Here is a 25,148-nt window from a genome sequence, read left to right as displayed (position 1 = left end):
GTCCAAAAGAATCGAATTAGAAAGTGCAACATGAGCCACTGAAAATGACGATTTTGGGCCCTTGTGTTGAAATGCCACCAGGTAGATAAGGCTTATTTTCACTCCAGATCCAGCAAAACTGGCCATTTTGAGAATTAAAATGTCCAGTTAGGGTCTTTTTGGAAAACTGCTATCACTTAGATTCATCCTAATTTTGAATTTCACTCCAGGTCCAAAAGAATTGTCTTATCTTGTTACAAAATAAAAGTTTATTGTTAAATTTTCCAATAGAATTGCTCTTATTAAACAAACCATTTTTTTAAAAAAGCATGTTCTTCACTGAACCTTGCGTAAATATCGCACGAAAAGAACTCAAGAAAGCGGAAGAGATAATTTCTGCTTTATCTTTCGTGACAATCAACCGGAAGTGCCTGTTCTTTGAAATTTTCAAGTATGCCGCCACTTCCAAATTTGGCAGCTGATCGATGACGTCGACGATTCACACTCGGCTCTTCCTGCGAGCAAGTTGAAAGCGCAAAGCTCTGTGTTTTCAAAAATATTTTTAATATAGGTCTCCACAAAACACAAGAAAACGGCGTCCATTGGTAAGTAGACAGATGTAAGCCTGTCTGTACATGTAAATATTTGTGTGTGAGTTTGAAAGTCGCGTGTTTATAGCGGCGACAACAGCTGTGTTCTGTTGAAATCCATCGGCACCATGGTAAGACAAAAATGTAAAATGTTTTGAAAAATATCGGAAGAGGCTTTCTTTAGGGAGTAAAATCATAATTGTAGAAGGAATACGCATTCATTTTGGCAGTAATTTTGGGAAACAACCCCAAATAATGTATCTTCAATCAATGCTGATGGTTGAAATAAATTTCGCTTTTGATAATGAGCTTATATTTTGTGAAGGAAGTCGCGATCGGGTAACCCGGCCGGTCTAAGCCATAAATATATTTGAGCTTAATATCTTTAATCTTGGCCACAAGAGGGGGTATTTGTGTAAAGGCTAGATACAATCGTAAGCTTAATAGTAATCGGGTTTTCGTGTGGTTGAAATAACCTTTGTGAATTCGAGTAAAAGGTGACTGTTTGGATGTTTATCTCGGTAGGTGGTCGAAATTTTGCACGTACAATCAAAATTTCACAAAATCCTTTCAGACATCGAATTATTTTTGTTCGTGTTAAAGCCCCAATAACCTTAAAGTACCTTTTCTTATGGCTTCTCCGAATAAATGAGTATCGATAGATGAAATACTGTTTCTTTGTTTAAGTATTTCGTATGTTAGTGTGTGAGGGATAATTTGAAGCGATTTCCGCTTTCGATCGTCTGCATTCAGATCACGATATCAGGCGAACTAATTTAAATTTTTATGAATTGGGAGCACAGATCAGTAATATTAAACAATAGTTTTTGTTTCAGTTTATTGTAGTTCGTTTTAATAATGAAAGTTTTGCCTGATTGATTAGCCAGCTTTGAAGTTGCGATGACTCACAAATTATTTTTATTAACATATTATAAACAGACTCCAGGCAAGAACAAACAAGCCTTCCCTTAACCTAAAAGGTCGATCAAAAATTTTTGATATTTGCTGCCAAATACTAATATGAGATTTAAAGCTTTTAATTACCACATTCCTATTTCAAGGTGTGAATTGTATTCCAATATTTTATAACGCTTGATCTTGGATGAAGTGAAGTGTAAATTATATTTGAAAACAGATTTTCACTTAAATATTGATGAAATCTAGTTTTTGAGAGAGCCAGGGTTTGTTGGCAATCTGCAATGCCTCGACTCAAAGGTTGGTATATAAATTTTGTAAATCTATGAACATGTCACTAAACAAACACAATTTGCTGATATTCTGTTACAGTTGTATCAATGGCAGTACAAATTATATTGCCTTAGTTTAAAAATTCTTTTGTGATCAAGGATTCCATCGTCGAATAATATTGTACAGCTGTACATAATATTGTTTAAGTTCAAAGCTATTTGGAAGCATGAGTAATAGTAGTGAGAAAAAATAGTATCAGACAATGGTTGGTATGCTGTCGTGGAATTTCCAATGCTGTGTAAAGTAAGGAGAGCAGAAGAGAGTACTGTAGAGTAAACTAAGACAGACTCTCGAACTGACTGTATTTACATGAAATCTCTCCCAATTATCCGGTGGACTCGAAACAGTGTTCAGCCAAATCAAAAAGGTTGGCTTGAGTTATTATAACATACGGTATTGTTACGTAACTACTATAGTTCTGGCAAAAAGCATTAGCTGATCTACTGCCAAGAATATAGTTAGTAGCAGAGACATCCAGACATAAATGATAAATTTGATGTTCAGTGATCATTTCCAAAACAACAAGATGGGGTTATCTGCAAGTGTTAATTGCCTTTGATGAGGCTTTATTTGTTTTTCTCAAAATATTTTCAACCAGAATTGTACATTTAAATTACGTTTTTTAGGAAATAATGCCTGATAAATATATATGTAGGAGGTTCAAGTTGGCAGAAAAAAAGGCATTAAAATTAATACAAAACATTGTATCAGTTAATATGTTCCTAACATAACTACATGCATACTACATGATACTACATGTAGGTGTCACCTAATAATGTTTTCTGCTACTTTGTTAGTGACAATGCTCTCGACAACCACTGTTTTTTGGTTTATGATCGATTCACATGTATGGTTAGAGCCCTGACTCTTAATCTGGAGATCTCTCTCTCTTTTTAGAAGTCAGAGCTGGCTTCCATCTTCGATGCCCAGGGGGTGTCTCTGAGGATGAATAGCCAGCAGTTGTCTATTATGACTATAATGATCAGTACTTTTAAAAATAATTTTAAGATTAACTTATGTTTGTTCGCTGTGGGAGGTGTGTTGGCCTAATGGTTAGGGCATTGGACTCCCAATCAAGTGGTCTGGGTTCGAGCCTTAGCCGGGGCCATTGTGTTGTGTTCTTGGGCAAGACACTTTACTCTCAATTGATGTCTCTCTCCACGCAGGGTATTTATAAAATAAATGGGTATTGGCAAAATTATCCGTTTGGGGGTTTACCTTGCGATAGACTAGCATTCCATGCAGTGGGGAGTAGAAATACTCCTAGTCGCTTCATGCTGCTGAAACTAAGATAAGCACCGGCCTGATGGACCACTAGGCTTAAGCAATGCATTTATTTATAATGTTTATTCTGTCATTGTTTCAGATTCCCGTCCTCTTCACAGAGGCTCTCCTATGGCTTCTCCACACAGGAACTCTCCTTTATTCTTTGCGCACAGTGGACACAGCAGTGACAGTGACAGTGGCAGTGCTGGTCCACAGTATCTCTTTAGTGATGTCGCTCACAGCAAGAACCTTGTGACTGCTCTCAGGTTTCTGCGACAAGATGAGGACTTGTGCGACATAGTTTTGAGAGTTGGCGGCACTAGTATTTCAGCTCACAAAGTTGTTTTGGCTGCAAGTAGTCCTTACTTTAAAGCTATGTTTGCTGGTAAGTTACTGGAATATTGTGTTCAGTACAGTGGAACCTGGTTAATTAAGAGAGCGAAAGAGTGGGACAGGCAAAAGTGTCCGTATTATCTTTTCCAACAGGATCCGAAATTAATTTTTATATGCGGGCGCCAATTGGCAACTAAACTTTTTTTCGGTCGCCAGATGGAAAAGTCTGGTCGCCAAAAAGTGTCCCTAATTTGTTTTCTTGACAGTGAAAATCTCGAAAGCACGAAGTGTTAGACGCTTCTTAATTATCGTGTAGTTTACAATTTCATTGAAAAGGAGTTAAATAGAAAGCTCTCTCAGTTTGAAGCCTGCTCACAACAGGATTGTCGACCGAGGTTTACTGCAGTAAAATCATCGATTTATCGTCTGGAGTACACTTGTAAGTTAAGAATGTTTTTATGTTAGCATGGAAGGACCGACTTTTGAATTGGAAGCCCCCAATATATCCAAACCTTGAATGAGTTCTTTAGCACTTTCAACTTCTTCAACTTCTTTAACTTCTTTAATATTGTGTCTAAAAATTAATGTATATCTTCACTTTTTTTTACAGGGGGCCTCTCAGAGAGTCGACAAAGCACTGTGACATTACAAGAGCTTGATGAACGTGCAGTGCAAACTATTGTGGATTTTTTCTATAGTGGTGAAATTGAGATATCTGAGAACAATGTGCAGGACCTTCTTCCAGTAACTTGTGTTCTGCAAGTGCAGTCTGTGCAGGAGGCTTGTTGTGAGTTCCTTAGAAGGCAACTTAGCTCTGAAAACTGTCTAGGTAAGTTTTACCAGGGTTTTCAAAACAAGCCGACGACCGCCGCAGTTCCACCAGCTATTTAATTATAATACAGTGTATTTCCCCGGTTTCTCTGGTCATTGCAATCAGCTTGCAACAAACAAGCCCGGCATTGTCACAGCCGCCTACTCTTCCAGTTGCTGACGCCGACTTCAAAACATTTTGAAACCCTTGTTGTACCAGATTCAATGTTAGTATAGTAGTTGCCTACGTTGTGGATGCATCGTGACATGTATGCAAGAAAACAGGCCAGTGACAGTCAATTTGTAGGTGATGGTAAATTCTTCATTTGACCCTAGTGACCCATCAGGCTAGAGCCAGCGCCACCCCCTCTCCCCCCTTCAGTAATCAACCCCTTCCCCCTGTCTCTTCCTCCTCTTTCTTTCACCCGTCGCTGTCAAGTTCTAGTGCTGAGGATATTGATACTATAATAAAATTAGTCAAATAAATTAAATCGAGAGCACTTACATGTACAAAGAGCCTGTGGTTAGTGTGCATGATGTGATATAAATGTTGTGGATAATAATAATATTAAAAAATTAAAGCACAAATTCCAGTTTACAAGCAATATCTTTTTGTGAAGTCTGGTACCCTAACATAGCTGTTAACTGTCAATTTTTGCACAGGAATTAGCGGCTTTGCTGATCGTCACAACTGTACAGATTTAGTGAAATCTTCAGAGTCGTTTGCTAGGCATCACTTTATTGACGTTGTACAGAGTGAAGAGTTTATGGAAATCTCTGCCAAGCAAATAACAAGACTTCTATCTGATGACGATCTTAACATTCAGTCTGAGGAGCGAGTGTTTGAAGCTGCTTTAGCGTGGATCAAGTATGATGCTGATATCAGACAGGTACTGTGACAGTTATTTCACAACCCTCATTATTTTCATAATTATAGGATTTACAGCAACCTTTCTCTATTTCTACTTTCAAAGGGTCACCACTTTCAGGGTGACGTCACTTTTGAGTGATTAAAATGTGTACCATATTGTGGGCCAATCCATTGCACACAGAGGAAAATAATTTATGTTACATCAGATCAGAGTTATATGGGAGGTGCGGTGACCCAATGGTTAGTATGCTGGACTCCAATTATCCGTTCCGAGGTTGCGCAGGGAACTGGGGCGAGTTTTAAATTTTACATAATCGATAATCTGACACCACCACATAAAAGATCACGGTGAGATTGGTCATTTGACCAAGTTTGATACTTTCAGGATGAACAGAAACGAAGTTATGGACCTTTAAACATGGTTAAAAATCCATACAAACTTCTTTAATTGTTAGCCAGCGTCCCTTAAAACCATATAAACTCTTAAAATTTTTATCCGGTTTGTGACAGTTATAAAATCCTGCCAAAGACCCATTTTTTTGAAAATCACTATGTGTGCCTATTTTAAAGAGTATCACAAAAATAATAAAAAATTTAAGAGTTTATATGGTTTTGGGGGACGCTGTCTCAACATGAGACGTTTGTATGGATTTTTAACCATGTTTCAAGGCCCATAACTTTGTCTCTGTTTATCCTAAAAGTGTCAAACTTGGCCAAGTGACCAATCTCACAAAGTTCTTTCATGTGGTGGTGTCAGATTATCGATTGCTTAAAATTAAAAACTCGCCCCAGTTCCCTGCGCAACCTCGGAACGGCCAATTTGAGCAGTGTGGGTTCGAGCTGTTGCCGGGGTCACTTTGTTGTGTTCTTGGGCAAGTCACAGTTGAGTGACTTTACTCTCATAGTGCCTCTCTTTACCCAGGTGTAAAAATTGGTACTGGCGAATTTACTGCTGGGGGTAACCCTGCAATGGACTGGCATCCCATCCAGGGGGAGTACATGTAGAATTACTCCTGGTCACTTTGTACTACTGAAACTGGGATCAGAATTTGCTTACAACCGAAAAATTTTATTGTTACTTTAGGATGGTCGCTACTTTTGGAACTTATGGAATACTGGAATTGGTTTTATTGGTAACCTTAAAGCCCATTAATAAAAATATAAATTCTCCTTAGGAACTATCATACTATTAATATTTTTCTTTTAATTGTGTGTTTAAACACTACTACTTAGGATTTGACACATGATGCAAAGTATCCCATTTTAATATTTTGTATTCTTGTTGTTCAGGAATCTGCCTCAGAGATCCTTAGCAATGTTAGGTTTCCTCTGCTGTCAGCAGAATTTTTAATGGACAGAGTAGCAACAGAAGAAATTATAAGAAATAACAGAGCTTGCAGGTAAGACCCTTTCTACATAAAGGAAAAAAAAAGGAATTTTATTCCCTCTCTCAGGTTAATAATCATCAATTATCAGGTTTGATTCAAGCTAAGTCTCTTTTGCTATATCTTTGAGCCAGTCCCCTCCCTCCCCTCCCCTCCCCTCCCCTCCCCTGCCCTCCAGGGAGTATGCTAATCCCTCCTCCTCTTCTGAGCCCTGGGGGTGGGGGCTTATTATCGCTGAAGGATTTGTAGTGGATCAGGGATGGTGCAGTGGTGAGAGTGCTGCTTTCCACCAATTTGGCTCGGGTTTGATTCCCGCCCAGTACCATACGTGGGTTGAGTTTGTTCTTGGTTCTCGCCTTGTTCCCAGGGTTTTTCTCTGAGTTCTCTGGTTTTCCTCCCGAAAAACTCACATATCTAAATTCCACTTGGACCTGGATAGAGGACCCGCATGAAAATCAACTAGTGCTGATGTGGCATCCTCTCTAAATATAGCCATTTATTTTATTTATTAATTTTTGCATTAATTTTAATATCGACGGGAGGGGGTTAACTTTTTTTAGGTGGGTGGGGGGATGTTATGTAGTTTTATACAAGCTTACAATTTATGAATGCAGTGGAGATCACAATATTTTCCTGCCTTACTCAACAGCGATCTCTTGTTAGAAGCCACCGAATGTCTTCTTCTTCCCAAACGAAAATCTCAGATGCACAATCATAGAGTGGCTCCCAGGAGACCGACCACAGTCAACCACGTGCTGTATGCTATAGGTGGAATGAGCCGCAGGGAAGCCAGCAAAAGCGGGGAGAAGTATGACCCGCGAGAAAGAAAATGGAAAACTATTGGTGAGGTCATTCTTTCATTATATGGGCTCTGCCCTTTGAACACTTCTCTACAGCGGCTAGTATTTTTTATCCCGACCATCCGCCGATCTATATGTATCTATGTAATTTACTCTCACTGGAACCTCCCTATAACAGCCCACTTTTCCAATGTGGACGCTGCAGAGATTATCAATTCGTCTGAAAACGCATATTTTTTTGATGCGTTTTGGCTCATTGTCCACACGGAAACGATCGAAAATGTTGCTGAATTTTACTCATTGATAAACGCTGGTAGCCTGTCCCAGGCCGTCGGTTTGCTGGGGAGCAGCGCAAAAAATGGCGAGCGAAAAATTAGGGGAGGGGTGTGTGGATGTTTCTCGCCATTTCTTCCACTCACCGTTCTTCGTGCCAATCCCGCTGCTTCCCAACTAACCGAACGCCCGAAACAGGCTAAACTGGTTTTTGCATGGACCGGTCAAAACAGAGACTGTCGAAAACGCTTAAAAACTGGTAGAAGCCTATCACTTGAATTAGGTTCCTGGCAAATCAGAGCATGTAAGACAGATTGGTTGGGAGCGCATCCTTTTGACGCATGTGCAATCCCAGGCATACTCCTTTCAATCCTTAGGAGAACATTTGATTGTATGTTTGTGCGACACAGAAATTTTTCGTCTCTTTGGTTCCCCGAGATTGACAACCTCGCATCCACTGCTGCAGCATAAGCATGTTACCAGGGCGCACAATATATCGTGGTCTTTCTTCAATGACACAAAATTATAGGTGCATGAGTGCTTCCGAACTTCAATGTCCTGTCAACTAATGTTGCTGCTTAGTGAAACCTTAAGGTGATGTTACACGGGACAACTTGCAACAACGATTTTTCGCGCAACACCGCGTCAACTTTTCGTGGTATGTTAAACGAGTCAACTTTTCGCGCAACATCGTACAAAATCTACTTGGCAACAAGCATGTTACACGAGACGATTTTCAGCGCAACGCCAACTCGCAAGATTTTGCGCGCGCGTCCAGGCCATGTTGAACAGAATTCTGGGAAGGTGTTGTGCGAAAAATCGACGGCGACCCTGTTACACGAGTCTACTTTCTAAATATTCGTCATCTTGCGTTGCGAGTTTTTGACTCGAGTTCAAAATCTCGCAACGTGTTGCCGAGTCAAAAGTTGCGCGAAAAATCGTCCCCGGTACCATGTTAGACGATGAACGATTTTTCGCACAACAGTGTTGCGCGAAAAATCGTTGTTGCAAGTTGTCCCGTGTAACACCACCTACGAAGACCGGCAACTCCTCGTGTATACGTAAGAATACGGTCAGTTTTCTTCTGTCTTTTTACCTATAGAAGCGAAAAGAAAGGAAGAGAAGTGCTTTCAGTAAGTTAACAAACCTTTTCTCTTTTTTTTTTTCAGGCGACATGAACATTTGCCGTTGGGGGGCTGCAGTAGGCGCCTTGGGTCCATTTCTTTACATCTGTGGCGGCAGTGACGACGCTTCCCGGCTGGAAACAGTTGAGAGGTTTGACCCGTTTGCGAATGTCTGGGTGCCATCTGTTCCTATGTCATCCAGTCGCAACGGTGTTGGTGTCACCGCTGGGAGTGGGAGAATATACGCGATAGGTACGTCATGTAGAACACCTCTCCATTGACAACTGGTTCGTAAAACCTGTTCAACTACCCTAGCCAATCAAAGTAAAGGTGTTATCTTCTCAGTCAATCATATTCAACAACAAAACCAATCGTCGTATAGCTTACGCGACTTTTTTCCGCCCTTGCGAACGGCCGCGTTACACTTACAGTTTACAACTTTTTGCCATCTTACATGCAGTCTTTGTCGTCAGTTTTATGTTTTCCCGCGCTTGCCATCGGTTTTATAATATTCCCGCCCTTGCCATCGGTGACGTTTTCCCGCCCTTACCATCAGCTACATGTTTTCGCGCCCTTTCCATCGGTTATACATTTTCCCGCGCTTGCGATCTGTTACAGATGCTGATGTCAATATGATTTTTTGGCCCGAAAATTCGACTCTCTCTCTCTCTCTCTCGTAAGGAATGAAATTTAGAGCAAAAAGAGAGCTGTCTTTTTTTTCTTTGAGGCTTACGTAATGCATGCTAAGATGCCCGTTTTCTATTTTTAACTCGTGGGTCATTTACTCGAGATAATTGCTACACTGTAAATTTTGGCCACTGAAATTAAGTTCCACGTGCTATTGTAACTCACGATCTTCGGGTTACATAACATTACATAACCGCCGCCTGGTTAGCTCAGTTGGTAGAGCGCCGGACTGCTGTGCGGGAGGTCGTGGGTTCGAACTCCAGACCGGACCAACACTCAGGGTCTTATAATAACTGAGGAGAATGTGCTGCCTTTGTAATTACATCTGCAAATGGTTAGACATTCTAGTCTTCTCGGAAAAGGACGATAAACCGCAGGTCCCGTCTCCTGTATCTTCAGTCTTATAACAGGGGACGTTAAAGTACCCACACACTATTCGCAAAGAGTAGGGCATGACGTTCCCGGTGTTGTGGTCTGGCCTTTGTGTAGTAAATTACAGTATGTGTACAGCGCATTTGAACATTACATATGAAAAATGCGCTATATAAGTTGATTAATTGATTATCATTACATGCCCACTACTCTAACATTTGAGCTACAAAGCCACGATGGCAACAGCGCGTGAGTGAATCCCATTTGAACTTATAGCTGGCATTGATTTGATTTGTCTGAAGATCGTTCTAATTTACTCGAGAGAACTTTCGCTTACTTTTCAAGTTTCTTACAAAGGAATATTTCTGGCATTCACAGGTGGTTTTGACGGCTCTATGCCTCTAAACACGGCCGAATATTATGATCCCAAAGTGGGTAAATGGACGGAGATATCCCGTATGAACCAGTGTCGTTTTGGCGTGGGGTGTGCTGTACTACATGACATGGTGTATGCTGTGGGAGGCTCGGATGGAACAAACCTGAAAACTGTAGAAAGATATGATCCTGACCTTAACACGTGGACGATGGTCGCTTCCATGAGCACTGCAAGGTTCGTTTGTTTACATTTTAGGTTGAGTCATCAGTTCCACATGAATGTACTGCACAGTAGCTTTCATTTGAATGGTCACATACTGGGGTTTCATTTACAAACTTAAGAGGTAGGACCACCTTACATGTATACAGCATAATGAACAGCACCACATAAAAGTACTGCTCATTACCTTTCATTTGTATGGTCACATACTAGGGAATTATCCAGACAAATAAGTTAAAACCACATTGTGCAGCATAATAAACAGTATATCATGAAAGTTCCGCTAAATAGCTTACATTTAAATGGCCACACACCAACCTCGTTCCGACAAACAACACAAAGGCGTCATCTACAGACTTAAAAGTAAGAACCACCTTTTGCAGCACAATAAACAGTACCACATGAAAGTACTGCTCAATAGCTTTCATTTGAATGGTCACACACTAGGGTTTCATTCACAAACCTAAACGTTAGACCACGTTGTACAGCATAATAAGCAGTATCACATGAAAGTAATGCTCAACAGCTTTTATTTGAATGGTCACACTAGGGTTTCATCCACAGACGTAACCACCTTGTACAGCATAATAAACAGTACCACATGAAAGTACTGCTCAATAGCTTTCATTTGAATGGTCACACACTAGGAAAATATCCACAGACTTATAAGTTAGAACCACCTTGTACAGCATAATAAACAGTAAAGCAGCTAGAAAGTTCCGCTAAATAACTTTATTTGAATGGTCACACACCAACCTCGTTCCGAGGGTCTCTCTCTTTCCCCACCGCCAACAACTTCAGGACAACACTAGGGAGTTATCCACAGACTTGAAAGTTAGAACCGCCTAGTACAGCATAATAAACAGTACCACATGAAAGTACTGCTCAATAGCTTTTATTTGAATGGTAACCCACTAGGGTTTCGTCCAGACTTAAAAGTTAAAAGTTAGTTAGTAAAGTTAAAAGTTAGAACCACATTATAAAACTAAGAGTTTGACTGTAAAGAAAACAATTACGGTTTCTTTTTCACTTCCTGTTGAAACAACTTGTGTTTCTCCATGTAATGCAAAGAAGTAAAACCTAGTGTTTACAAATCCTCCTTACTTGCCTCCATACGACTCTTACAATTCTAGTTGGGAGAACTAGCTTATAATGCAAAGAAGTAAAACCTAGTGCTTACAAATCCTCCTTACCGTATTTATTCGATTAAGCGCCCAACCTCGAATAAGCGCCCACCTCGAATAAGCGCCCACCCTGTAGGTAGGAAAAGTTAATAAGCGCCCAGCCTCGAATAAGCGCCCACCCCTCACCCTTCAAGAAACTGAAGTGCACAAGAGGAGTATTGATTATTGAAATTGACTTCCCCCATGACCGAGTTTTCTTACTATTTTTCAAAAACTTTCAATGAACAGTCAAAATGTTGCTTTGTTTTGTTACAAAAATAGACTTCTTTTTGTTGAAAATCGTGAAAATTTAATAAGCGCCCAGCCTCGAATAAGCGCCCACCTCGAATAAGCGCCCACTCTCAAGGTCCAAAAATTTAATAAGCGCCCAGGGCGCTTAATCGAATAAATACGGTACTTGTCTTTATTCGACTCTTTCAAAACTAGCTGGGAGAATTTAACAATAGATGTATTTTTTTTTAATTATCAGAAAACAGGTAGGCGTTGCTACATTAGGAGGTTATCTTTACGCCATTGGAGGGTGTGACCATGGACATCGATATGACACAGTGGAGCGTTACGACCCAGGAAAAGACGAGTGGGTCAGCGTGGCGCCAATGAGTACCCCACGGAGTGGGTGTGGGGTCGGTGTGTTGGATGGTTTTATTTACGTGGTAGGAGGCTATGATGGTACGTCGTACCTAAGTTCAGTTGAAAGGTAGGTTTTGGTTGTTTCGAAACATCCATATCAATTCTCTCTTAAAAAATAAAAAAAAAAAAAAAAACAAAAATTTACAAAAAAAAAAACCACCCTTTCAGCATAATAAACAGCGCCAAATGAAAGTACTACTCAATAGCTTTTATTTGAATGGTCACACACTAGGGTTTTATCCACAGACTTAAACTTAAAAGTACAACATAATAGCTTTCATTTGATTGATCACAGACTTGAATGTTAGAAGTACACGATGTACGTTGTTCCCAAGAAAGTATTGCTCGATAGTTATTTTTAAGTGATTCAACGCTGCTTTCCACTTTACATTATAAATAGGGTTCAAAGGTAGTAACCGGGACCCTATTAATCAACTACCTAAAGATTTAAAGACCTGAACTACATGTAGGGGCTTATTCATGTCCTTGTTTCTTACCCCTAGATACGACCCCTTATCAAATGAGTGGCACCCAGCGCCACCTCTCAGCCAACCTAGAGACTGTGTGGCAGTTTGCGTGGCAAGCTGTAAAAGGACGTTTAACAACAAAAGACTCTTTGAACCGTCATCGAGTAGAACGCCAGCCGTCTAGCGAATGTCAGGCTAAAAAGTGAAAACAGCGTGCTCGTAAGGAACAGCCCGTGGTGTGTAGAAGGAGTTTCGGTTGGGTCAAGATGAGGTTTGGAACTCATGAGCAAGCGACGCCACAAGACTAGTTCACGGTCTGGCGATGGGCAGTGTCACGTGGTCTACATTACCATGTGAACAATGGTGGCAAGTGGTCAAACTGCACGTGACCAAACTGCATTCAACATTACGAGAAGAAAGAGATTGTACGCGAGAAAAGGAGGTTCATGGCAGAGGTGTTCAAAATATCGCAGGTTTCTGAACGAAACAAGAAAAAAAGAGACTAACAGAGTTTACAGTTAAAAGAAAAGTTATCATGGATGGCCACAGTTAAACGTTATAACGACACGTACAAACTGGAAGAGAACTTACCTTTATAGCAGACATACACTACTTGTAAACACTACTGCAGTAGAACCAGGGGCACTTTGAGTGGTGAGGCGAAGCGAGTCATCAAAAGCGCAAGCCAAGCCTTTGTGTGTGAACAGGTCACTAGAACATCGTGATGGACTGCTAGGTAACAGACATCTTTGAGAACGTTTTATATGTATGTATTTAAATAAATAGCACGATATGAAGATTTATTCATTATAAAATACATGTGTAGCATGTTTATGACAGAGGGCAATCTTCCAACCTGGGAAAATGATAACCCTTTATTAGAAATACGAGACGAGAACAACTCCATTTGCCAAGAGAGAGAACTGCGAAGAGCTGTAAACAGCTTTGATATCTTGTATAGAAATGTAGCGTCTAATCGGTCGAGAGGTTTATAAAATGTTTATTCAGTACGATTTAGTGAAATTAGTTATACAGTTATAGTGAATTATATCGAGATATATTAAATCAGGAACAATTCAATTTATAAATATTTAAAGAATATCAATGAGGTGAAAACCTATTAGGGATAGTTGGGGCAGTTTTATTGTATCCTTAAATGAGCAATGTCACGATATTTTAAGTCATTTTCCTGATTGTGTACTTTCAATTTGATGGAAACCTCAAAATAATAGTTTTAGTAACATAGAAAAGCAACAAAAGAGTTATAAAAAGGCGAAAATAACCAAGGATGGTTTTGACTGACGAAGATTAAGGCAGATTTCGAACGACAAACTTGAAAAAGAATTGCCACTTTTCCAGATGCGTTGTACGTGACGTAGTTCCTTTAAAAACCACAGTTTAAGAAAGAGCCAATGACTTCATCTGAAAAATGTCGTAAACGTTAATGAGTACAGCCTGAAACCTTATCACGGCTAGAAGCGGTAGGGCAATTTGCGCATCCATGTCCAATATACACGACCTGATACGAGTCGTTAGGGGTTTGGACAACCCTCTGACCCAAATGATGTTTTGTCTCAGTTGAATGTGATTGGCTCGAAAAATGGATTCTTTTCTCTGATTGGTTCTAAAGTTTTAGGGACCAATGCTTAAGTCAAATAATCACTTTTGGTAGTCCTTTAAAAAACAACCACCCGCTGACAAAATGCGGCTTCTGGTGACCAATTAAAAATTTTCTTGATTTTGCTGTGTGTGATAGCAAAGCATGGACACTCGTAAACGCCCGACCATAAACACCAGGAATATTTAAGCGAGTTAAGAAGGACGAATGTAATTAATGAGACGGTTAGGTCAGGTCAAATTATATATTCACTAGTTAGACTCTCATGATAAAGATTGTACTTGAAATTAATTTAATACGTCGAACGAATGGTGTATAAATAGACCGTGACACATGGTACTTTCATAGGGTCATGTCCTTTGCAAGCAGCCGTTACTCGGATCGTCACGCAACGCATCGCGTGACTTCCCAAATAACGGAACCTTGGTACTTGCATAATTTGTAGATATATGGTATTCTATTGAAAAGTAGACACGTGAATATCAGAAAGAAAGAGTAAGAATTCAAATGGAACAGCTGTAAAACGTCTTTGACGCCTGGTTTGTTGTAAAATAGCAAATTCAGTTTACAGAACTAAAGACATAAGAAATTCACAAGTCAAATTTTACGTCATAGCTGTTAGACACGAGACCTATTGAATAAGTTTCGTTGAAATGTATATCAAATTGTCAGATATTTATACTTGAAATACAGATTTATTTTATTAACATTTTCGTTGTCTTTTGCTACACAGGTTCTCCACCCCTCCCCCCTTACTGTAAAGAATGGGGCCGGGTGTTGTCTTTGATTGAAATTCAGATAGATTGATAAAAATAAGGGAAATGGTCAAAACTAATGTACTCAGACAGGACCCACCAGTCTGCAAAAAGACAGGTGGTCTCTCCATGTACCACCCCTTCCCCACCTTAAAAGATAGTGTCTTGTTTGTATAGCCCCACTCTATCAGGAGTAGAAACTAAGAAAAAGATCCAAACCTCTTTGTTCCATTTCTCCCGCAATGCAAGCTTCATGCACACCTAATATGAAAGTCTCAACTTGAATTTTGAGGCCAATAATTTTTGTCTATTTGGCTAGTCAGACAGGTGGTATCTTGCATAGCCCCCCTACCCCTACACAAGGTGGGTCCTCGTCGAGTACACTTGTTATGACCACTTCCCTAATGTCCTTCCAGCAGCCTTTGTTTCCCGTGCCAACCGAGTCAAGTTATTCTCTACCGTTAAGAGGCATGACCTGCCTGAGTACAAGATTGTGATATAATCACATGTATAATATAAGCTAAGAAAAAGGGGCTGGGCTGCAGAGGCCTCGTTTGCCATTTTTTGAGAAGCATAGTAATCTCGTAAGTTTATTCGTGCTAGGAATTCAGCATAAAAAAATTATTTGCACTGTAAGTGTAAAATTAAAGTGTATTTATAGGGTCTTCTTCAGTGTTCTCTTTAGCCCTTTGTCTGTAATTTATTTTTCCCGGGCTACTTTAAACCTAACTTCACGAGGGTTTGACCGAACCAAAGGAAAAGAAACTCGTACCCTTGTCATTGATCGTTCTCAAGTGTGGGCTATAGTCTAAATTCATTATTTAGCGCAGTTTTTCCCGATTTCACGTTCTGGAAAGCTCTGTTTCGGAACCTTATGCTTATCTATTCCTCTCAGAGGGTGAAAACGTCTCTTAGTATTTACTTTTGAGTCTTTTAATTTGTTTTGTCCCAGCCATTTGTTTCCGTTCATCTGGTGCTATTTCTCGTTCCCAGGGTTTTCTCACCGTCTCTAAATCCAAAATGGCGGATGATACGGACTGTAGTCGGGATGGAGCATTTATGCTTTTTCCTGCTGCTGTTCTGTGGTTTGTTCTTCATCCTTGTTTTCTTCATCGGCTGGCTTCTTTTGAACCAGTTTCATCTTCATTTCCAGAATAGGGACAGGTAACGCAATCACCAGAGTACCCACCAGGCAACACACGCTTCCCATGATCTGACCAATCGCGGTCTCCGGTGACATGTCACCATAACTGTTACAAGACAGAAAGGAAAGAAACACAGAAAATAAGCTGCCAGAAACTAAGCCTGCAAGTAATACTGGCGTAATTTAGGTGAGCGGCTCATGTTGCTCACTCTGAGGGTCTGGATGGGGGCCCAGGGGGGGTACTCTGGCTTGTAAATGTCGGGGATGATCGAATGAAGGCAAAACAAAGGACCCAAAAAAAATCCCTAAGTCTTCCGACATTACCCCAAAAAATCCCTGGACCAAAAATAACCCCCCCCCCCCCTCAAAAATACCTTGTCAAATTACCCCTAAATTGCCAGGAGGGGCAATAATATAACACAAAAAAATAGTAAAAAATTGAACGCCAGTGTTTGTTTATTCATCATACCATAAATACACCAAGGCCGCGCCAAGGCACTTTAGTTCGTTTTTAATACCCCCAAAAATCTCCAATTTAAATCAAGTCACCCAAAAAAATACTGCCAAATTTTCAAACCCAAAAAAATCCCGAAATCGAAATTTTTAAACCCAAAAAATCCTTTGATCATCCCCGTCATTTACAAGCCGGAGAACCCCCCCCCCCCCCCACCTGGGGATGGGGTGCTGGAATTTCACTTATCAGTTTGATTTTCGGCGTTTTCTCAGTTATCAGTAAACTTTGCAGATCTCAGATCCCAGTTATCAGTTGAAAAACGCGTAATTTTTCAGCTGAAAGTTAAAATTTTGATTAGTTCGTTAATTTGAAATAAAATATTAAATAAAATATTAAATTAAAATAACCCTCTACTCTCTACGTTTCAGTAGTGAATCCAAGATGGCGGCTAAACGCGCCAGCGAATCAATCCAGCGCAAATTCCTGTTGTTGTTGTTGTTGTTTGTACTTATTTTGCCTTTGAACTGCTGTTAGTGCTGTGCTAAGCCATTTGTAACTCAGGATGAGAGATCGTGAAATTTGATTGGTCCAGGGAGGGAGTGGTCCCAGATTGGTAACAGTTTCCATATATGGTCTACATTGTGAAGAGTGTGTTACATTCTCCATATATGGCTAGGTAATTACTCGCGATGTAAAGCGTGACTGTCACACGATATCCAAGATGGCGGCTCTCGGTCGAATCGTAGTTCTGTCCGCGGTGAATTGAAAGTTATGCTAGCGGCTTTGTGGTCGTGTTTTGTGGCTATTGCCAGGTAAGATATGTGTCTTGTGTTATAAATAAATAATAGCATGAATTGTACGCGATATTTCGACGCAAATCCGGCTCGAAATAGTTCAACGTTTTCCAAGCATCACCGACCGTTCTGCTACTTGGATGTTGAAATATCATAGATATCACCTTCAGTATTATCTCCAATATTAATACCACAACAATGTGTGCTATTATCTACAACGATATTAACTAACGAAAGCTATAATATAACTAGCAGAACTCAGCGCGCAATCATATTCAGTATTCGTAATGCAGCTATCAATGTTTAGCCCGAGGGGGGGGGGGGGGAGGGGGGAGGGGCAAGGGGTGGGGATTTTGACATTTTCTATATAAAAAAGTCAAATTCCCCACCCCCGGGACAAAGTCATTGGTCAAAGTCCCCACCCGGGAGCAATGAAAGGTGGTCAAATGTCCTTCAAACCTTGTTGCAGGGGATCATATACGACCAAAATCCCTCCCCTGGGGACCGACCTCACGATCAAATTCCCGTGGTTAGCCGACCCCCCCCCCCCCCCCCCCCCTCGGGCTTAACATTGATAGGTGCATAAGCGTGGTATCCGGTCACCTCGCCACCAGGGAATCTCGGCAAGCGTAAACCATAATCTCATTGTCCCCTGGCATAGTGCACGTTGGAAGCGTGAGCAAATTAATCGCATCACCGGCAATGCCATAAACAATTGGTTTGCGCTTTGTACACTACTGAGGGTGTGCACTATCGAGTATATAATAACCTGAATTCTACGCGCATTTTGATTGGTTCTTACTTATGATCTATTAGAGTACAGACACATAGATGTCGTCACGCGGTGGTGTGACTCGCGCGCGTGATCAGAGTTGATAGTCCAAATCAGAGTTGTCGGCAAAGTTTTTCAAACTTGCGGGGCCACAACAAAGCAAAAAAGTTCAGCTTAATTACAAATCTTCAGTAAGAAACAATACGCCAAGCATCGTTCACCTTTCGAAGCATTTAACTGGGCGAAACAAGCTTGAAGAAGACAGTGACTTATTCGAGAAATTATCCGAAATCTGTATGAAAGTTTGACCGATGTTGTACTTGGACGACGCCACGGGAAACAAACGAATTGCGGTTGAACGCTTCGGTTAATGCTTACAGATTTGAACAACTTTCCAAATCGGAATAAAGGTTAGTTTTTTCATAAACTTTCAATTGACCATTTTTCTGTTTATTCAATCGGATTAACAGTGCTTCGTGTTAACGAAAACTTAATAGTGAAATCAAAACAACTTAGCTCATCGGTACGGCGGCATTGCTCACACTGAAGTGTGCTGAAGTCTTGTGTTATAATTATATAAAACAAATAGATTCCATTTTGCCGTGGGTCTGTTCAGTTATAGATCACAGAAGACGTCAAAATGTCGTATGAACATCAGTGACCCACTCGCCTTCGGCTCGTGGGCCACTTCTTTTGTTCATACCACATTTTGACGTCATCTGTGATCTATAACTGAACAAACGCACGGCAAAATGGAATCTGATGTAATGTATATGAAATGATTCATATATGAACTGCGGATGTATAGAGAGTGATAAATGATCGTCGCGGTTTCCTGCATTGATGCCGACAGGGCTCACGATCGAACCCGTGACCTCCGCGTTACCGGTGCGATGCTCTACCAACTGAGCTTTGGCCACAATTGGGCGAGGTCAATGGAGCATTTTTCCCGTGAGAGAGTGAAATGATGTATGTATATGAAATGATTCATATTGAACTGCGGATGTATAGAGAGTGATAAATATCTCGCGTGTTTCCAATTTAGCAATTGGAATAGAAGCCTGAAAAAATCAGGGCTTCAACGGATTCGAACCGTGACCTCCGCGTTACCGGTGCGTCTCTACCAACTGAGCTATTGAAGCCACACTTGGGAGCGAGGTCATTGTGGTTCTATTTTCCCGTGAGAAGAGTGAAATGATGTAATGTATATGAATGATTATATATGAACTGCGGTGTATATGAGAGTGATAAATGATGTCGCAGATTTCAATTTAATTGGAAAGAAGCCTGAAAAAACGCTTCAACCGAACCGTGACTCCGCGTACCGGTGCGATGCTCTACCAACTAGCTTGAGCAACTTGGGAGCGAGGTCAATTGTGGTTCATATTTTCCCGTGAGAAGAGTGAAATGATGTAATGTATATGAATGATTCATATATGAATGCGGTGTATATGAGAGTGATAAATGATCGTCGCAGTGATTTCAATTTACAATTGGAATGAACTGAAAAAAATCAGGGCTTCAACGAGACCGTGACTCGGTGCGAAATACTTGAGCACATGGAGCGAGGTCATGTGGCAGAGATGTGTTGTGCGGTGGGGGTGGGATTGGAATAAAGCCTGAAAAAACAGGGCTTCACGGGGTCCTCGCGGTGCATGCTCTACAATAGCTTGAGCACAATTGGGAGCGAGGTTTGGGTTTTTCTATATCTCTTTTCTTGCTTTTCTTTAGTGAGTCGTTGTTTTTTTCCTTTTTGTTCTTTTTTTTGCTTTTTCGCCCGGGTCTCCTCTCGAGTGTTCTTTTTTTTTTTCTTGTTCTTCTCTGCTCCACGCGGTCTCCGTGAGCCTACCTTTTCTTATTGCGCATCATCTCATTCGCTTCTTTCCTCTTCTTCTACTCCTCCCTTTGCTTTCTCAGTTGGTGGCTCGCCCGGTCCTTCGTCCGGGCCCTGAATTTTTCCTTCTTTTTCCTTCTTATGGATCACTCGACGTCTTCACTCTCTATACTCCGCGTTCTTTTCATTTCTATTTACATCATTTCCTCTTTCCGGATATCATTACTCGCTCCCAATGTGTGGCTTCAATCTCAGTTGGTGAGCATCGCACCGGTCGCGGAGGTCACGGGTTCGATCCCGTTGAAGCCCTGAATTTTTTCAGCTTCTTTATTCCATTCTTAATTGAATTCCTGCGACGATCATTTATCACTCTCAAAATGGAATCTATTTGTTAAATAGTGCATATCGTAAGTTTGGAGAGCACTAAAAGAAGCGTGAGAGATACAAACACAGTAAGATACCGCTATGATTCGATTTAGTGTCCTTCCAATAAGCGCACTCAAACGAGCGTCCAATCCTTTGATTGGTTGTATGGCACGTGATAAAAATTAATATATCGGCGCTTGGTGGTGCGTTAATGCTGCCATATAGCGGTTCATTCAAAAAGGCAAAAGCTGTTTACCACAATGGAATCCCGATTTTTTAAACCCTTAGCTTGCGTAGCAGGCGCCTGTGTAGTTTTGCGCGCGTTTTTCCCCTCGCGTGGTCGTCTTGCGCCTTTCCCCTTTCGCGTTTCCCAGGCGCCTGCTAAGCAGGCTATCAAACCCTCTATTTCCCTAACCTACCGAAAACTCGAACCAAAAGTCGTTTCGCTTAGATTTGTCTCTGCAAAGCTAGTCAAACACTAATTTTTATCCCCATTTTCTTGAACTTCTAAACTCTTGCATCAATTTTCGTTTCCTTAAGTGATTCGAGAAATCGGGAATTCGCTGTACATGGAAAGACCTAGAAAGCACCCACCCAAATTTATACCCTTACATACCCTGTGGTAGTCATGGTCACGATGGCATACCACATACTGTCCGGGATGCTCTTGAACGTTGTGCCCTTGACTCCTTTTTCAGCGTAGTACACAGCGGTGGCAAATATGATCACACCCAGTCCGAATGAAAACAGGATGAATCCGAGCTCGGAGGAAGAGTTCTTTATTGAGGAGCCCAACGCTTGAAGTCTTGTAGAATGCCGCGACATTTTGAAAACGCGGAATACACGAAAAACGCGCAGAATCGTCAACGCGTCGAAATCTCCCGCGCTTTTCAAACCAATGTCAAGGTAGAATGGAATCACCGCTGCCAGATCTACTATGCTCTGAAACTCTTTCATAAACTTACACCTGTGCGGAGCCGCGAACAAACGAATTAAATACTCCAGTGTTAAAATCACAACGCAAGTGCCGTCTAGATATTGAAAAGGTTGCTTATGTTCCTCCCCACATGTTTTGTCGCCGCAGGGTATTGTTTCGGTTATGGTTGTGATAATACTCAAAATAATAGCTATTCCAATGATATAGTAAACCACCTTTGCCGTAGTGGAAGAGTGCGGGTTGTCAAACAAAACCCACAGACGCTGCCGAAATGTTTTTCGCTGAGGAACGCATTCACAAGGACTTGTTTCGCCAACTGAAGGTGTCTCTCTAGTTGCAGCCGTGTTTGAGTCGTGGTACTCCTCGAGGCAGCACAAACCCATTGCGTCTGTTGGAATCCGGAAAAATTCGAGTTCGTCTTCATAAAACTCTCCGCATTCCTCCACGGAAAAGTGTAGTCTTCCATGCCGGTAGTAGTTCAAAATATGTCGGAAAAAAATGGGATCCCTTTCGAAGAAGTATTCGTTCTTTTCCGAATCGTAAAATGATTCCCTATCACTGTTTCCAAGTAAAGTTGTGGGGTATTTCTTCAGTGTGTAATCCCAGGTCTCGAATTTTCTTCCGCTTACATTGAGCACAATTCTCTTGTCTTTCATCTGCTTACGATGTAGTATGCTAAACGGTTTCTCCTTTGTAAATATCGGCGTCATGCCAACTAAACCAACTTCGGCAAGCGGGAGCCAATTCTCCAGGTCATAGATCGGTTTCTCCGAGCAAGACATATCGGGTTTCTCGATCAGGCTATCTATCTACGCAATTAATGGCGGCGATCGGCCTCGCAGTCAACTTCGCTGGCAAAACGGCGTCTTGTAATTAGAGTTAGCGACAACACGCAGGGCGTTCGTATAGAAACTCATTAGCGTGTGCTAAATTGTTAATATGTACATAAACATTTCTGTTGGTAATGACACCTAACAATACCGAAGTATTTTGATAGCAAACAGTTTTAGCTGTAACAAAAGCGCGCGCATTTTGGGCAATAGACGAATCACGAATATGGAAAAAAATATTTTATTCAAGTCGACTGGAAACCCTAAAGAAAAAATTTATTGCACTTAATTTTAATTGTAACGGCGTTTTGTTGTTATTAAAAAAGCCGGTACCTGCAATGGTCTTACCGAAAAATTAACCATATGTTAAAAAAATACCGCTTTTAAAAGCGGCATTTTTTTTTTACAAAACAACGCTAAATCAATATATATATTTCTCAATTCACGTATTGACTTGGAGTTTGGAATAATTTTCACAGCGTTAGCTTGTTTTTGTTCAAACCTTTTTTGTTTTAAGTTTTAGCATCCTTTCAAGATTCATATACCGGTACTTATTTAAACGCAGAAGAAAAACACGAAAAATCGCAAACAAATTACCGCAATGCAAACAAAACGAAATCGGCGATTTGCCCTAAAGGCTTTCACAACGGACATTAACCAGCGCCGCTTATCCTAGGATTAAGATGATGACCTCTTTGTTTATTTATACCTCCTACAACTCATGGAGACATTTCAAATGAAGAGTTTCGTGAAACAAAAACAATATTCCACCTGCGCTGCAGTCCATAACCAAAGCTAATTAAATATGTTAAAATATTTGACAAGAATAGATTATTGTAATTATGGTTTTTTACCCTTTTTTCGAAATCACAGCATGAATGAAAGGACACTACAGTGCGAGAAGTTTCGATCTCTCGAAACCTCAAGGAAAACGAAAATTGGTACGAGAAATCGGGGATAAAATTTAATTGAAGCAATTCCAAGGGAACCGACTTTTTTCGAGTTATCCGGAGTTTCAAGAAATCGAAGGTTGGACAAAATCGGGATTGCACTGTTTCATCAAAAGCCGGCAAAAAAGGCAAAGAATCTCCAGCTCACATATTTGCAAAAGTTGGAATGCAAAATTAATCATATTTCGGCATATTTTGATGTAAAGTTTAAAGTATAGTAACTGGCAACAATTTCTAGCTGTTGCACGGAACTTTTTCTCAAGGTTGGGTTGATCTAAGTGTGCGATGAATGGTCCTCTTTTCATCAGTCTATTAAGATCTTGAAATAAAGTCGTTGGAATGAGTATGATTTGTTAAAATAACAAAGCTATTGCCCGCAGCGCCCGTTAAGGCTAACCAATGAATTCTAGGGAGCAGGGATGGCGCAGTGGTGAGAGCGCTCGCCTCCCACCGATGTGGCCCGGGTTCGATTCCCGGACCCGGCGTCATATGTGGGTTGAGTTTGTTGTTGGTTCTCGTCCTTGCTCAGAGGGTTTTTTTTCCGGGTTCTCCGGTTTTCCTCCCTCCACAAAAATCAACACCTCTAAATTCCAATTCGATCGGGAATCCGAGGGCCACAGGTTTGTCAGTCGAAAGACTGTTATGTGCAACCCTCGTAAAACAAAGTTGATTTAATTTAATTTAATTTAATTTAGATCCTGTGTTGAGCATTGAGATATTCAAGGTTCAAACTAACAACTTATTGAAAAGAAAAGGAGAAAATAAAACAGATTGTTTTCAGGGCATCAAATAAATCCTTCTTCGCATATACTTTCTCAATAGCAAAAGCTGCATGTTGCGAGTAAAACGACTTTAAAGTCACAAATGATAATGATGGAAGAGATAAGCCTTACAGATTATATACATGTATACATCATATTGAAAACAGACTTACAGAAAGTAACAAACAATGCTATCTTGTGTTGCACGTGTGTCGTTAAATATTACAAATTATATCACTAATTTGTCAGTCCTTAAGAGTAGAATCAGTTTTATGAAAGATAATTTGCATTAGCTGGACAAATTTAATGTTTACAATAGGTTAAATAGGAACAAGTTGTTCAACGAATCTAATTACAGTGAATGTTATTATGCCAACAACACAAAGCTTGTTGCGAGCCATGTTTGTCTTCTAGAGAAGTTTGATTCATAGTTGAGACGCTGGTGTCATTCCGTGAGTCTTTGGTCCTACTGGGGAGCGACAGGGAGCGAAATGTTTTGAGAATATCTGATTATGCGCAATAGAACACTAAGACCAAATTACCAAGGCCCTGGGTACGAGACAATCTCATTCCCAGAGCCCGCCTTATCTTTATCCAGCGGAACGGGCAACCCGAAGCCGGACCAATCTCGAGCGACATCTCGAGCCCAGAGTCCGTCCAGTCGGTCAGCGGGACGGACTCTGGGAAACTGGAATTGATCAGATCAATTTCAGGTCGATTTCAGGTGGAGACCTTGGTCTTCCGGTTTTTATTGCGCATGCTCTCAGGTCTAAGCGGAAGTAAATTTCCCAGAACGGAAGTAAATCGAGAAAGTTGAACTATTTCTAACACAGTATCGACAGAACTGGTGTTTATCGAAGCAACAAAAGTAACAAAAACGTTCTGCAGTTAACAAAAGAGAGAGTCAACAAAAGAGCGTCTGGTGTTTTGATTTCCGTTAGTCTCTTTCTTGAGCATACTGCTATATTGGTTTTAAATCAAAGATCTTGTTTGCCTTTCAGAATTCCGCCTGTGAAGACTGCGTGCATGTGTTCGTTGTTGTTTTGCGGACGACAGTCAAGAAAGTTACATAATGCACAACGCACGGACAAGCTATTGTTCTGTTGATAAAAATTTTTGTTTGGCGACTTTCGTATATTTCAAAGGCTTCTCGCTGACAGTGCATCTTTTCATGATAGATTGCATGTTTTCGAGCAAATAAGTTTTTCCTCGTCGAATGGCGGTAATATTAATAAAGACGTTAAATTCCACACCGGTCAACGCCATTCAAAAGGTGTAATTAGCATTTCGGCGACTCAGCTCGTGCACACATTCACGCA

The 25,148-nt window shown here is 40.7% G+C and overlaps 2 protein-coding genes and 1 long non-coding RNA gene across 11 annotated transcripts in view; 2 read left to right on the top strand and 1 right to left on the bottom strand.

The window, feature by feature from the left end:
* The first annotated feature begins 469 nt into the window (after window positions 1–469).
* LOC144639166 (kelch-like protein diablo) lies at window positions 470–14,941 on the top strand. Its single transcript, XM_078498425.1, has 10 exons — window positions 470–584; window positions 3,184–3,468; window positions 4,027–4,245; window positions 4,890–5,116; window positions 6,388–6,497; window positions 7,132–7,325; window positions 8,725–8,931; window positions 10,117–10,348; window positions 11,987–12,214; window positions 12,651–14,941. Exons 2-10 carry the CDS (start codon window positions 3,213–3,215, stop codon window positions 12,796–12,798), a joined length of 1,821 nt encoding a protein of 606 aa, XP_078354551.1. The 5' UTR covers window positions 470–584; window positions 3,184–3,212; the 3' UTR covers window positions 12,799–14,941.
* On the bottom strand, window positions 13,754–22,147 carry LOC144639180 (potassium voltage-gated channel protein Shal-like). Its single transcript, XM_078498453.1, has 2 exons — window positions 20,968–22,147; window positions 13,754–16,237 (listed from the first exon to the last, which is right to left on the bottom strand). The coding sequence occupies exons 1-2, from the start codon at window positions 22,068–22,070 to the stop codon at window positions 16,045–16,047; spliced, it is 1,296 nt and encodes a 431-aa protein (XP_078354579.1). The 5' UTR covers window positions 22,071–22,147; the 3' UTR covers window positions 13,754–16,044.
* LOC144639207 (uncharacterized) overlaps window positions 17,296–25,148 on the top strand; it is a 29,998-nt gene continuing 22,145 nt past the window's right edge. For all 9 annotated transcript variants that reach the window (XR_013568080.1, XR_013568081.1, XR_013568079.1 and 6 more), the window contains exon 1: window positions 17,296–17,397. This is a non-coding gene — a long non-coding RNA (uncharacterized LOC144639207). The remainder of the gene's footprint in view (window positions 17,398–25,148) is intronic.

Source organism: Oculina patagonica, chromosome 14, assembly GCF_052425735.1.
Source record: "Oculina patagonica isolate OP01 chromosome 14, crgOcupat, whole genome shotgun sequence".
Lineage (NCBI taxonomy): Eukaryota > Metazoa > Cnidaria > Anthozoa > Scleractinia > Oculinidae > Oculina > Oculina patagonica.
The sequence above is the reverse complement of the archived record's forward strand: the minus strand, read 5'-3'. Positions and strand labels throughout refer to the sequence as shown.

Excerpts from the sequence above, each read along its gene's own strand:
- LOC144639166 (XM_078498425.1), top strand. The coding sequence starts at position 3,213 with ATGGCTTCTCCACACAGGAACTCTCCTTTATTCTTTGCGCACAGTGGA. Across the intron at positions 6,498-7,131 it reads AGAAATAACAGAGCTTGCAG|CGATCTCTTGTTAGAAGCCA; the intron begins GTAAGACCCTTT and ends CTTACTCAACAG. Across the intron at positions 12,215-12,650 it reads TACCTAAGTTCAGTTGAAAG|ATACGACCCCTTATCAAATG; the intron begins GTAGGTTTTGGT and ends TCTTACCCCTAG.
- LOC144639180 (XM_078498453.1), bottom strand. The coding sequence starts at position 22,070 with ATGTCTTGCTCGGAGAAACCGATCTATGACCTGGAGAATTGGCTCCCG. Across the intron at positions 16,238-20,967 it reads GTGACCATGACTACCACAGG|TTATGGTGACATGTCACCGG; the intron begins GTATGTAAGGGT and ends GTCTTGTAACAG.